This window comes from Hydra viridissima, unplaced genomic scaffold (assembly GCF_058129835.1).
Source record: "Hydra viridissima isolate aposymbiotic clone 2 unplaced genomic scaffold, HvirCarnegie_v1 scaffold_4, whole genome shotgun sequence".
Classification (NCBI taxonomy): domain Eukaryota; kingdom Metazoa; phylum Cnidaria; class Hydrozoa; order Anthoathecata; family Hydridae; genus Hydra; species Hydra viridissima.
Genome location: NW_028324303.1, coordinates 17,983,351 through 17,998,743, shown reverse-complemented (window position 1 = coordinate 17,998,743; position 15,393 = coordinate 17,983,351). Strand labels below are relative to the sequence as shown.

Here is a 15,393-nt window from a genome sequence, read left to right as displayed (position 1 = left end):
CCTTCCCACTCTCTCTCTCTCTCATTCTCCCTCTTTTTTTATATATAGTAATTTATGTAAATTTTTGATTGAGAAAATTCTAGTTTTAATAATTAGGAATAAGATACTTGCAGTGGCTAAGAATAATTCCATACGCAGTGCAACAGCTGTAAAACAAAGGCAAGTTTTCAAAAAAGAAATAAAGATGTTGTTTGATATGTGTTAAAATTGCTGCTGAGTTCATTTCATCCAACAAAAAAATCACAAAGAATGAGAGACTTGCTGATGTTTCGTCCTTGGAAGATAAAAGGGAGGAGAGGAATGCTGTAACAGGAGCCAAAGACAAGAAGTACACAAAAGCAATTAAAAGATAACAGAAAGTGTTGGAGTCTACACTAAGAAGGAATGTCACTTTTGTAAAACCTGAAACACTTAGTAATTGTGATGATGTAGATGACACAAATGATGGGTAGGACATGAATTATCAATTTGATAGTATATCAAAATCACATAAATGGAAACCAGATTTCATTCCAGTCATGCTTACAAAAAAAATCTTGAGACAAACTGCAGTCATTGCAAAAAGATATGGGATACAGAATTTTGCCCATACTGCTACAATGGCACATTTTATTAAATCACCAGGGGGAAACATCTCAGATTTTGATCTTTAACACTCTTCTGCTATATATCAACCCAATCCAGCAATCAGTGAGACCATAGAAATTCAAATATATTAAAAACTGATTATAAATTTTAATTACAAATTTCTTATTAATTTAAAAGAATATATCATGAAAGTACTAAAGTATAGTAATTGTAATAATTACTTAATTATAGTAATATTTCGCGGAAATTAATGCTGTTACTTCTCTTAATTCAACATCTTTAAGAATAATAATGAAAAATAATCTATGAAAAATCATGCTACCTCTATAATATTACAAAATACCTCTATAATATTACAAAATAGAAAATGGACTTAAGTCAGTACTAAGCATTTGATGCTTGAGCTGAAATCATATATATTAAAAAACAGAAAATGGACTTCAGCCAGTACTTAATTTTTGATATTTGAGCTAAAATCAGGCATAAATTAGTTGCAAAGGATAACCACAGCACATGAAAAACACTGAACCTAGATTTTTTGTATCTAAAGGGGGGTTTAAACTACCCTAATATACATGTATTATATATATATATATATATATATATATATATATATATATATATATATATATATATATATATATATATATATATATATATATGTATATATATATATATATAGACATTTGTAAAAAATGCTAAAAAACTACTCAAAGCTTTTTGTTAAAAAGTGTTTTGAGAATTGAATTAATTTTTCTTTATATGATTTCATCCTTATTAAAACAGATACAATTGTTATAAAATACTTTAGTAAAGGAGTTCAACATGAAGTTACAATTTCATATGAGTGCATATTCTCTGTAGCAACAAATGAAGCGGAAATTTGTTGAAGAATTTTAGGCTTTAGCCTAAAACAGCATTGTTAAGTTTTCCTAAAACCTCGTAGAATTGGGTATATGCTTTCAAATGCTTCATATATTTCTGAGCGAACTTTTGCTCCAGTAAGTACTACTTTTCCAGAAACAAAAATGAGTAACACAATGCGAGGTTTCACCATTCGGTAGATCAAACCAGGGAACAATTCAGGTTCATAACTAAAAAGTAACGCAAATAGAATTAAGAAATTTTTACAAAGTCTTATAAAAAGATACTTTAACAGGATATCAAAAAAACAAAATCACTTACCATGAACTTAATTTATGCATCTTTGTTTTTCTGGTGATTTATAATGATCTTTGACTTTAAGATAGAATGCAATTTTTTTTTAAATACAGAAAACTGAAATTGACCTTTAAAAAGAACTGCTATGTCAAAGATAATCAGAAAGAGGACTATCAGCAGTGCCAATTATGCTAACTTTTATATCTTAAGCCCTTTTGCACTCCTAAGGACCAGCAGCTTTTTACAGACCTGCTTCACAAAGGACAGTTAAGTGAAGATTTTACTAAAATTAAATTATTACAATATAATGCTAGGTATAACAAAAATTTTAAATTCAAACAAACCTGCAAAATTGACTGTGTGCTAATACTAATCCTTCCAATCTTATAGGGAACTTAACATCACAACTTCCCACAATATTTTGAATTTTGAAGTCCACAAATTTAGCCTGAAATAAAGAGTCCAAAAGTGAAAACTAATTGAACTTTATTAAATCAAAAGAGATACATGTCATTAAAATTTCCTCCTTTATGAATTTAAAGTAATGAAACACAACGAACTATAATTTTTTTATGATTTTATATATACAACTATTTTTAATATAAAAACATTTAATATAAAGCATTTAATATAAAACAAGTTATATTTCATATTTATATCTATCTTATATTTGGTAATATAATGTCCTAAGAAAATTATGTGAAGTCTATAGATATGATTAAACTGTGTTTGACTTAAATAAAAGTTTAAAAAGTATATATAACTTTTGGTTAAACTTAACAATTTTTTTGCAGCTGCTCAAATTTAGCAATGACTAACTAACAATAGGAACTATTTTTATAATAACTTACTTAACTGGATTTTTATTACTAAAAAAAGAGAAAGAATGATTAAGATTATTACAATTTTGATACCAACATTTCAACTGTTTAAAACAAACTAGGATGTAATGAATATTCCTTATATCTTAGTTTGCGTTTAAAAAGCTTTGAGAATCAGCTTTGAAAAAATTTTTAACAAAGTTTTTTTAATAATTTAAAAAATCATATTTTTTTCTTATTTTATTCACTCATAATTTTGTGTTCTTTTACAGTCAGTTCATGTCTAAGTTTCAAAGTAGTCATAAACTGAGTTATTTTTGGTTCAAAAAAATATGCAAATGTAAACAAGCATTTTTCTGTTAGTAAAAATGGGTTAATAGTTGCAAAAAATTCTCTGAAGAAACAAAAGAAAAAGTTTACACATCTTATTGTGACTTCAGGATAACTGAAGCATAAAAAAATCCATAAAAAACAAGTCAAAACTATTCTGTCTAAATCAACATGAATTTCTAAGCCAAATATCCTTGGCTTTAAAACCATGCTGTTTATTTACTTAAGGTCTAGCATATTATGAACTGCTGGAGCCAGGTCAACTATTACAGGGAAATTTTATCACCAAAAAAAAATTTAGGCAATCAAAAAAATAAAATGAACAAAGCATTGCAATTGATTGATTTCACAGTCTCTTTGATGCCAGAAAAATTGTGAAAATAATAAAAAATACTGCTGGATACTAAGGTGAATTTATAGGAGGAAAATACATATTTTTACTAACCTCTATTCAATAAAACATATCATAAATGTCAAATATATTTTTTAGTTGCCTTCATAAAATTCTACAAGTCAATATTTAATGAATAAAACATGGCATATGATATGATTTCATGTAAGAAAATCAACAAATTAAAAAAAATAAATTTAAGGCTTCAAAAGCCAAACACTTTGGAAAAGAAAATTCGTAAACATAGCAGAAGATTTGTAAAGTTTCCACAATGGAGACTGTAAATTGCTTTTTTTTGCCATAAAAAACTGCTGCTAAAATCTAACAGGACAATTAAAAAGCAAAACAAAAAGAAATTTTTCTTGTTTGGAGTTCAAAATTCCAGACAGAAAAAAAGGATCTAAACCTAGCTTAGTGTAATTTTATCTGAAAAATTATATATCAATTTTATGTTTTATTCAACAAATCCTATTTTAATGGCGAGATGTATTAAATCTGAAAAGCTTAATGATCCCCCACAAAAATATTAAGAGAAAAAATCTTTAAAATGAATAAAGAGAAAAAATCTTTAAAAAAAAGGTCAACTCAATATAGTTGCATGTCTGTAAGTTTGCAACCACACAGCTGTTACATTGTACAGAGTAAAGTGTGTTTTAAGAAATGTCTTCACTAATCCTGCTTGTACAAGTTAGGCTAGTAAATGCTTACCTTCTAAAAAACATAAGCCTCATACAAAAAATAAAACATGAATTTTAAAGGGAGAATATTTTGGTTTTACTCCTAAAAAAGCTAATGACCTCCTTGTAAACTTGGTTTAAAAATACTAACCTTTAAAGATACTACAGAAGCATTGAAACATAAGATTCCTAATGATATCATATTTTCAGTGTCAAAAAAGTCTAAAACTTATTTTAAAATATGATAAACCACATGATATTTATCATATTTTAAAATAAGTTTTAGACTTTTTTGACACTTTAATGTCCTATTCTCAAAAGAGCATTTTAATTTATATATGATAAGTACAAATAAAAACTGAATAGAACATGTTACCCATGCTCAATGTTAAACCATTTATTTATGATTATGGAATAAGTTTTAATGATAAATTCTATTTTCATAAAGTAGCATTAAATATATGAAAACAACCATTAAGTTAGTCTACAGGTTTGTCTCATAAATCTGAGATAGAAAGTTCGAGTTCAGCTTCAGACTGGAAAATTGAATTAGATCAAAAAGCTTGCAAGTAAATCCACTGTGTAGTAAAACAACAAATAGACTTTTCTTGTAAAATAAAACAACATCATAAATGCTTGTATGAGCAATAAACATCTGGGTGCACACAAATGAGTATTCAATTTATATATATTTCATGATTTTATATAACTGAATAATTCAAAGAAACTTAGTATGAAAAACTGGAGAACTTACTGGAAAACCCAGCTTTTGAATAACTCTTGCATATTTTCGAGCTGCAAGCCTTGATTGCTCTTCACTAAAAGTACATTTAAAAATGGTATAATTATTATTATTTAAAAGTATTCTTTTTAAGAATTTGCTATTTACTAAAAGATAAGAAACTGCTTTGAAACAAATGTGCCAATACAAATGTTGTCAAACCATAATTCACTGAGTATATGGTCTGGTATGTAACATTTTTAGCAGGTGAATGTAGATGATTTTCTTTTACAAAGAAAGATGTTCTGTTAGATATTTAAAAAGAAACTATTAGACTTTATGAGCAATAACTTACTTAGCTTTAGTAAAATAAGACTGAATCTGTTTTAATGAAGTTCATTAAACTATAAATAACTAAAAAGTAACTAATAAACTAAATATAACTAAAAAACTACATAGGGATAAAAACTATTAGCTTTACATTATCTAAACTGTGTCACAAGATTTTTTTTAACTAAGTAATATAAAAACTCATCAAATTCCCAATTAATACTTCAGCGCAAGCATTTCTTTTTTTCATGCAGTCAAGTAGTAGAGTACCTTGATCTTGTTTATGGCAAGTTGAAGACTTTAGTTTACTACATATATTTATATCATACATGCATACTCAAATAATAGTAGTGCTTATATGAGATAAGTTACTTGAGATTTTTAGAGTGTTAATTCTGTCTTAAAATTTCATCAGAAAATTAATGTAACAGGAATTATTTTGATCATTCTTTAAATTTCTCTAAGTAACTTTTCCTTATAGAATCAAATCCAATATTATTTTTATAAAATACAGTATGCAATAAAATTATTCATGCTCTATCATAAAAGATGTTGTAGTAATAAAACAAAAAGCAAATTGATTTAAATAACTTTAATTGAAACTAAAAACAAAAGATTATTTAAAAGTTGTGATATTAGGAAGTGTCAAAAGTATTCATACCTCTCAAAGTTTTGTTAAGTATATCTGAGTTTTTTGTTTTATAGTTAATATTTAGTAAGAAGTCCTTTGGCATTGATTAATGCTAGCAACAAGGAATACTATCAATTAAGTGTTTTAAATAGTTTTTCTTCAAAATATACTTTGGCAATCTTACTTGTATGTTTTGGATCATTGTCTTGTTGAAAGGCAAATTGATCCAGTAATCCTAATTTATCGACAGAGAGGGTTGTTCCACAAAATATTCACATATCCAGCTCCTGTTAATTTTTCTTCAATTTGAACTAAATTACCAATTCCGTTATGACTGAAACACGCCCAAACAAGTACATTACCACCTTCATATTTGATGATTACTTTTATAGTTTTTTTGGCCAAGGGTTTTCCTTTTCTTGCCCATACATTTGGTCTTTTTTTGGAATTCTTTAGTTCAAATTTACTTTTATCAGACCATAAAACTGATTTCCAAAACTTTAGTGGTTTTCAAAAATACTTTTTTGGCAAGGCATTTAACTTTACTTTTCTCAAAATAAAAGGTTTTTTTGTGACACAGGATCCATAAAATTCCTGCAGAGCAAAGTCTACGTTGTATTGTTCAATCAGAAATGTTCACATTTAGTTTCTCTAATAGTTCTGGCAGAAATAATAGGCTCTCGCTTTACCTCTTGTACAATAAGCTTATCTTCTCTAGATGTTGTTTTTGGCCTGAACATGCTTTATTTTGCACAATTTCAGTTTTTTATATATTTGCATTACTGATTATACCATTGCCTTGCTTTTATTATATTTTTCAGCAATTTTTCTATACCCAAAGCCTCTTTCATGATCATCAACAATCATTTGCCTTCCTCAACACTAATTTCCTTGGTCTTAGGCACTTTGGAAAACTTTTGAAGTAAAACAAAAGAAGAAATTATTTAAATATTTTAAATTTTACATCTGTAGTGCAGAGAAACAAAATTATATAACTTACCAGTAAAAAAAAATCAAAAAATAAACTTACAGCACTAAATAATTCAATAAGTATGAGTACTTATGGCGTATTTAAAATTGCACTTTTAATGTTATATACAAAATATAACCAAACATAATAACTTAACATCATAACTATTAACACAGAACTAATCTTTATTTTTGTCTTAAAGCATTTTTATTTTTTCATAGCAATAAAGAATAAACATGTTAGAGTACAAAAACAGTTTAACAATATGCTTGGGATATGAATAACTTTGTCGCATACTGTATATTTAAAATAGAGTAAGTAAAAATTATAGATTATGAATAACACAAATTTAGCTAAATAGGACATCACTCATTAGTGAAAAAAAATTTTCTTTTTTATAAGTAATGTCACTTTCATGAGCATTGAGTTCACCTTTACAAACAATTTAATTTTCTACTCAGTTGCTTATTCTACAAAAAGAATACCCATATATATAACAAATAGGTTAAAATGCTTAAGCTATAAACTGTAAAAAGAAATTAGTATTGGTAATTTCTTTATAGCTCCCTTAGTTAAACTAATGTTATTTGATACCTTTTTGCACCAGTACAAACCATTTTGCCTGAGCTGAAAATGAGGGCTGTTGTCCTTGGTTCACGAATCCTCATAATAACCGCTGCAAATCTCTAAAAGAGAATACATATATATGTATGTATGCATGAATGTATGTATGTATGTATGTATCTATGTATGTATATATATATATATATGTATATATATATATATATGTATATATATGTATATATATATATGTATATATATGTATATATATATATGTATATATATGTACATACATTAGGGTGACAAAAAAAATTTCAAGTTGCTCAAAATTGGACTCTCAACCCTTTATTGTGTTCCTTTTAACTAAAAAATAAACTGTGCAAAATATTATTAGGATATTTTCATACCTAGGGCTTGCTCAAGGAGCATGATATTATCAGATTTAAGGGTCAACGTAAAATAAAAACGAATGTACTTCTTTTTTTATTACAAAGTTTTAATTATTTTATTCAAGTTTAGTTTTATTTATATGATTTTAATCAATGTTTGAATCAGGTTGTTTGCTTGTTGATTTTAATCAATGTTTGAATTTAATCAATTGTTGATTTTAATCAATGTTTGAATCAGGTTGTTTGCTTGTTGATTGTTCACTTGTTTTTATTAATAAAATTAAACTTGAATAAAATAATTAAAACTTTGTAATAAAAAAAGAAGTACATTCGTTTTTATTTTACGTTGACCCTTAAATCTGATAATATCATGTTCACAATTGTGGACTTTTGCATATTTGGAATTTGAAGTCAATGATTTTCCACATTTTGTAAAATATATTGCAATTGAGTTTCATCTTTTGTTAAGATTTTTGTGTAATCTGAAACAAGTTTCACCACTTTGTCATTCACAATTTTCATAGAATTAACAATTTTATGTGCATTCTGGTATTTGGTTATTGCACTCCACTTATCTGGGCAATGTTTCTTCATAAATGCCCAATTTATTCCAAGCAATTCAAATACATATTTTGATCTCTTTGTTACAAAATCATCTAAGTTCATGTGTACAATTTGATCCATTAATCCTTTACCTCCATATCTTTTTAACAGAGTTTTTGTGGCTGGCTTTTCATGTGCAATCAACATTTTTTCTTTAGTTTGGTTATCAACATCATTTCTGAAAAAAGAGGGACTCACAACGTTTTCAGTTAAATACCATAAATGTCCTGCAATGGCTTTTATGGCAAATTCAGCAACTTCTTTGTCAAATATTTTGAAATGATTAAATTTTCCAGAACAGTGTCAAGCCATTATGAGGAGCAGATGAAGAGATGGAAACCAATGTTCCATGTAAATCAATATTGAAAAAATCGAAAGTCGTAGAAGATTCTTCTTTTCATTTTTTGTTACATGAAATTGATGTTGAAACAAGAAGATTTTAATAGAGTACAATGCTTTCGCCATCCATCATGCTTGGTGCATAGCACCAGGAGAACAAAAAGTTATTCCCCTTTGGCCTGGAGGAGTTTTTCCTAAACAAACTTTCAAGAGTTGCTAAAATTCTTTGTAACTGTTGCAAGGTTGTTTTGATTTTTGCATCATACTTACAGCAAATTCTACTGCTGGTGGTACAAGTGAATCATATACTTTAAGATCTGCATCAGTTAAGAGCCATGATTAAGAACTAAAATTACTCCACTGATCATGAAATCATTGAAACAACTTAACCTCGGGACAAGAAGATGATCCAAAACAAGTTTTGTAAACATGGGATAAAATCACTCGTGAACATGGTGTCAACAGGCTGTGCATAATAAAGACTTTCCAATTAATTTTTCCAGCAAGGTTCAAGCACCTAAATGTATACCTGTGCTGCTTGAAGTAGTATCAAAACAGAATGCGACAATTCTGTCATATTACATATAAAATATTGATAACATATAAAATATATACATACAAAATATTGATAACATTATCAACTAAATTAGTAAAATAGAAATGATATATGATAAAATATGAAAAACGTGGGTTCAAGCAGTCTTGTAAGATTAAAAAAATGGATTGAGCAACCCCTAAACATCAATAATATGTATCCAAAATTTCCCAATGTCATTTTTTCATTAAATGGAACCAAATAAAAGGTTAAGAGCATAAGAAAAAAAAAAAATTTTTTAATGCATTTATTTGTCACTCTAATATACATATATACATATATACATTCATATATATAAATTTTTGTACAAATGTTTGTGGTGGATGATGATTTTGATAATGATGAAGGGAAACAAGAGTGTGCATTTATACCTTAGGATTATATTCAGCATTTCTTGCATGGAGGGCAATCTTTTTTAAATCAAGCTTGCAGCTAAGGTTTACTGTTGAAACTATATTCCTGAAAAGACATTACACACTCACAGTATAGAAATAATTAAATAATTAGTTTTGTTAACTGCTCTCGTATTCCATTTATTTTTCTTACTGAAGCTGAGGAATAATACCAGAAGCTTCTGCAGACATTGGCGTCATTGGAGCAATCATAGGTGTTAATGGAGTCATAGGAGGCCCAATCATAGGAGTGTTTGGTGCAACTGATGGATTAGACGGATAATAAGCACTAGTGACCGAGCTGATTGGCATTGGACTATTGGTTGGATAAAAAGAACCACTTTGACTTTGTAGTAACTAAAAAGAAAGTGAGATATTGTAATCATAAAAATTTAGAAATTACTTTTTCTGTATATTCTTAGTCCTTTAAACACACAAATAAATGGTAATAAACAATATATTTATCAATTTAAAAAAAAAAAATTTAAAGCATGGTTTTTATGATTAATAATTCTTTATATAAAAAAGTAGTTTGATGTAACCTAACCAAAAATGGAAAGATAAAACCAGTGATAGTATTTGATTGAATTTGTTAAATTTTATAAAAGGTCTTAAATTACTTATGATATGATAATTTAAACAAGTTTCATATTGCTATTTAATCTAACTAATCTGACATTAAACTAAAATTGAACTCTGACATTAAATTAATATGCAAAATCGCTCATAAACAACTATAATATTGCTGAAAATTTAAAACATCTTTAGGCTCATTTTATATAAAAACTATGCCAAATTTCTTTATCAAAAAACTAGTATCGCATTAAAAGAATTGACTGAAATATCAAATTATTCTGACTGATGTAGCAAGATGAAAAAAGTCAAATGAGAATATTGCTTTGTATAATAAACTTTCTAGTTTTAAATATGTTTTTGAATATGCATTTATAGAAAAAGTGAGAAGTTTAACATAATGTACACCTTTAGTAGTATTTGAATCCAAGTAAGTTACCTGTAAAATTTAGCAGCTTATAGTAAAACCTGGATTGAAAAAAAATTCTTAGCATAGTTTGCAGTGTTTTAAGCAGAATAATCATGACCATGCATGACACGTGGATCCATGCATGACACGTGGATCTACTACCATGATCCTAAATTGAACAACAATGATTGCAGTGGACTGAGGCTAGTTGTACAGCTCCAAAGTAGGTGAAGTCAGGATGATTGGCAGAAAAGGTTTTAGGATCAATCTTTTTAAAATTAAAAGGGATTTTATTGATCATGAAAAAGGTAAAACAGTTAACTCTGAATATTATCATTAACCTTTTAATTGAATGAAAACCTGATCAATTGGATGTTAAGATTCATGAAAAGAAATCTGGTTTAGCAAAAAAAAAATCATTTTTCATAAAGATTATACTTATTCTCAAACAGGTGTTTTAATGATAGCTAAATTAAATGAATTTATCAGACTTTCTGCTGTCCATCCAAAGAGATCAGGATAAATTTTTAGTCATGGATCAGTATTTTGCAGATCTTCCAGAAAATAGTTACAGAGATAGTATAAAATTATTGGAGGATCATTGGAATAACTGTATTGAAGTTGAGAGTGATTATATTGAATAAATAAACTAATTTCAGGTAAAAATTTACACTCTTTCACTTCTGCTTTCAAAATTTTTCAATCAACCTATATAATAAGCTTTAAAAAAAATAGGGAATAGAAGAAGGAAAGAGAAAAGAAGAGATCTTGAAAAAAAAGGAGAGAATGGAGATAAGCTGCATAAATGCTAATAAAAAACTTGAACATGTTGATCTGAATGAGAAAATAGGTGATGATTTTGTTATTCCTAGAAAAAAATCTGAGGTTCTGATTTCATATCTCTTCTCATTCTAAATGCAATTGTGAAGTACATAGGAGTTATTTTGTCAAGGTTTTGAATCTCTTCAAATGTAGTAGCAATACTGGCTACTATCATAAATGATTGTAGAGGTAGTATTGATTTCTAAATACAGAGCAGTTTGCAGAGGAGGAAAAAAAAGTTGAAAATGCTTAAAAAATAAAATAAAAAGTTTAAATCTTACCAAAAATAAATGTCTTGCTATCCTTTTTGACTCAAAGATTATGACTAATTATGAAAATATAATTACTAGCTAAATTACTAATTATGACTTATTATAAAACTACACTTATTAACTAAATTATGAAACAACAGGTCAAGTTATTCCTAATTTTATCTGCAGACCACTTTCAATCTCCAGTGATGGAACAGGAGGGTGACTAGGGCTTCCATATTTTAGACATCCATTCTTCTTTTAGATGTCTAAACTTGTCATAAGTTTATTGGATGCTTGTCTTTAAAAACAATTTTGCTTTTTACTTTCCATTCATCCAGCATTTTCTTAGTTCTTCTTTATCTCTCGTAGCTCAAATGGATTGGCTGTTAAATAATTATGCTATTTCTTCCCACGAAGGTTTCTTTTTTTTTAGGGAGAAACTATCTATCCTTTTTTTCCTCCATCTCTTTATGGCCTTAAATTATATTGATCAGAAGTGGTTTTTCATGTTGACTGAAAATTTGTCTTATAGAATTTATTTTACAGATATTTAAAAAATCAGCAAAAGGTGGATATGCATTTAGAAATTTATCTTCTTTTATATGTTAAGTATTTCCAATCTTCTACTACCACCACAGTTAGATTATTACAATATAAATTACAATTTCACAGTAGCAAAATGAATCACATTTTACCATGACACTTTCTTTTCTTTGTATTTGTACTCTTTTTTCTGGGTTTTCCATGTATTTTATTTCAAACAGAACCTGTTAAAAATGGAGGAATCAAGAGATATTGATCACCAATGAGGTATTTATAAGATCCCCCAAAAGATTATATGATTACCAAAGTGCTATTTATGGCCAAACTTTGGTTACTTATGGCTTAGGGTTTGGATCTGAAAGTGGCATATGAATTTGTTCTTGGTAATGACCAACACACAACAGACTGAATAGAAGTCTGAGTTGACAAAGCCTAACTTTGAAATTCAAGTCAAACTTGACATAAGTTTGCTTCTTGAATTTTACCCTTAATCCTTTTTACTTTTCACTTCATGATATAGAAAATTAATGATAAGAATTCAGTAATCTACTTCCCTAATTTTAATAAATCATATTTCAAATACCCCTATCAAATAATTAAAAAATAATGTCATGAAATATAAATATCTGTTCTTAATTGAAAAAAAGAATTAGGAAACTAATAACAGATTTTAAATTTGAAAAAAAAAAAACTTTTTACATGGTTTTTTTAAAGTGGTTTTTTTTTTTTATTTTTTTGGGTGGATTTTTTTAGTGCCAGCTCTGGTAAGCTGTTGCTCTTCAGCTTTACAAATCTCCTGGCTATAGATGCTATATTTAAACAAAATAGGTAAAGCAATACCACAGATTGTGGTAGATATTCATACCAAACTTCTTCCTGAACTTGTAGGACCAGAGAGTTTGTTTTTATTTGACATATTGAAACTAACCATGTTTGAAATAGGAGATTTTTCTGGATTTCTGAAATACAGATAATTTGTTCTCTTTCCATGCTATTAATAATGCTAAAAGGAAAATGGCTAAAATGATTTTGGCTAAAAGATTTGCCTGCGTGCTTTTTTGGCACAAAAGTGACACGCAGGCAAATCTTTTAGCCATTGCTAGCCATAGACAAAAATTCTAAGTAATAAAGATTAAATCTAATTACTAAAATCTTAAATGGTAGCATTATATTTTAATCTTTTCACTATCAAAGATATATTTGGAAGAACTGCAATACTTTGAACCCAATTAAATACTTATTATATTGAGTTATTAAAATAGGAAAATGATAAAACTATTTATGTTTTGATTTTACACAACAGAAAGTTTGCTGTAAGATGTAAGAAATTTCTGCTTGTTAATGTTGAGTAATTTGTGAGTTAAAAAAAAGTTTTGAGGAAAGTTAGACTTTTAATATAAGGATTTTTTTAAGTCAAAAGTGGAGGGCTTAGTAGTGCACCAATGAGTCTGAAATTTATAGTTTAAAAATGGGTCTTAGTAGCACCTAAATTTATTAAAATACTTTGGTATTTTTACAGTTTTCATACTTTTATTTCAAGTCCCTGATAACAATAGAACCTTATTTTGATATTTGGGTTTTCACAACCTTTTTGAAAACTAATTAAAACCAATTGAATTTTAAATAAGAACCACAAGAAACAGGCATAGTTCTATTACTAATTAAAAAAAAAAACACTTGCTAAAGCTCCCAAAGTCATAGGAGAACAATTTTATGAATAGCTCAACTTTTATAAGATCAACCGAGTCATAGATCAACAATACATGGAAGATTTGTTTGTTTTTTATTAGCAAAATAATTTTAAAAATTGTAATATTCCTAAAAGACGTTCCCATCCAACCATTTGGAAGTTTGTCAACTATTTCATTTGCTTCACTTACATGTGTTGGATTTTTCAATCATTTTTGAAAACACAAAATTGGTGAAGAGTTTTTTGCGTGAAAAACTTTAATTTAATTCCTTGTAAGACTTGTTTTCAATCTGCACTTTAATTGTGATAAATGGTTAGATAGGTAGTATTTGGTTGCTATTCATATTTTTTGAAGAATATAGATAGGATGAGAATATCTCTCTACATTTTCTTAATTATGAAGCTCTTGATGCACCCTTATATGTTGATAAATTATGTTATCAAGGAAAGACATTGTTGAATAATTTATACTCTGATTACCTGATTACGCATCCTTTGTTTGAGCTCTTCATCTTCATGATCCATATTGTATAAAATAAATTGTTTTAAAATCTAGAAACAAAAAGATTAAAAAATGTGTGTGTGTGTATGTATATATATATATATATATATATATATATATATATATATATATATATATATATATATATATATATATATATATATATATATATATATATATATATATATATATATATATATATATATATATATGATTTAATATATTTATTGTAATATATAAGAATAAGGATGATAATAAGAATGCTTGTCTCAATATAATTTTATTTTATTGGAGTATTATTGGAATTCATTTACCTTAAAACCAAGTGCTGCATATTGCACTAATTAAAATATTCCCTACTTTTCTACCTAAATAGATCTGTCAGAAGTGAAACACCTTTTAATAGCTGACTGCTTGAGACAAATTTAATACTAGATTTTAAAGATTAGCTGTCAATTAGTACGATTCAAATGATGAAGTGTCAGAAAGACTTCTTCAACAACTGGAATTTGTAAACAACTGTGCAGAAACATCCTAACAACTCTTAAGAATGAAAAAATCTTAAGAACAAACTTTCTTATAAATTAACTCTATATCAATCTTTATTTCTAACAAAAATAGCTCTTTAGATTTTTCTTTAAAAAAGTTCGAAAAAAGAAAATTAGTAGGGAAAATCAGTAAAAAATAAAAAATAAAATACTTAAGTATCAAAATTCCCTTTCAGAACGTATATAATTCATTGGCAATTTTAAGTGAATTCTATGGAATTTATAGGGAATTAATTTTATGAAAATCTCTAGAGTATTTTAGTTTTTGTATTTAATCAAATTAAATTAAAAACTATTATGCTGTTACCATAAGTTAAATACTTTTCAAATAAATAAATCTTCGTGATAATGTAACATGGATTCATAAATGACTTTTGGGGTCAATCTTGTAAAATTAAATAAAATAACGAACTTCTTGAAAAAAACGTTTAAAAGAGTGACGATTTTGATTTTTTTTTCGTGAAGAAATAGAAAATTTGCGAAAATAACCGTAATTTATCAAAAGCTGCTGAGTCAGCAAAATTAGCATTTAAACATGTAGTAACAAGAACGT

The 15,393-nt window shown here is 27.2% G+C and overlaps 1 protein-coding gene across 1 annotated transcript; it reads right to left on the bottom strand.

Moving 5' to 3' along the window:
• Positions 1 to 1,330: 1,330 nt before the first annotated feature.
• LOC145201447 (uncharacterized) lies at positions 1,331 to 14,369 on the bottom strand. Its single transcript, XM_090084044.1, has 7 exons — positions 14,271 to 14,369; positions 9,654 to 9,856; positions 9,479 to 9,566; positions 7,215 to 7,306; positions 4,723 to 4,786; positions 2,094 to 2,197; positions 1,331 to 1,682 (listed from the first exon to the last, which is right to left on the bottom strand). The coding sequence occupies exons 1-7, from the start codon at positions 14,313 to 14,315 to the stop codon at positions 1,511 to 1,513; spliced, it is 768 nt and encodes a 255-aa protein (XP_089940170.1). The 5' UTR covers positions 14,316 to 14,369; the 3' UTR covers positions 1,331 to 1,510.
• Positions 14,370 to 15,393: the final 1,024 nt, after the last annotated feature.

What these genes read in the sequence shown, in the direction of transcription:
- LOC145201447 (XM_090084044.1), bottom strand. Translation starts at nt 14,315, where the DNA reads ATGGATCATGAAGATGAAGAGCTCAAACAAAGGATGCGTAATCAG. An exon ending in AACAAAGGATGCGTAATCAG is followed by an intron (nt 9,857 to 14,270) that starts GTAATCAGAGTA and finishes CTTTCTTTTTAG; the next exon opens with TTACTACAAAGTCAAAGTGG. An exon ending in GTTTGTACTGGTGCAAAAAG is followed by an intron (nt 4,787 to 7,214) that starts GTATCAAATAAC and finishes ATGTACTTTTAG; the next exon opens with TGAAGAGCAATCAAGGCTTG.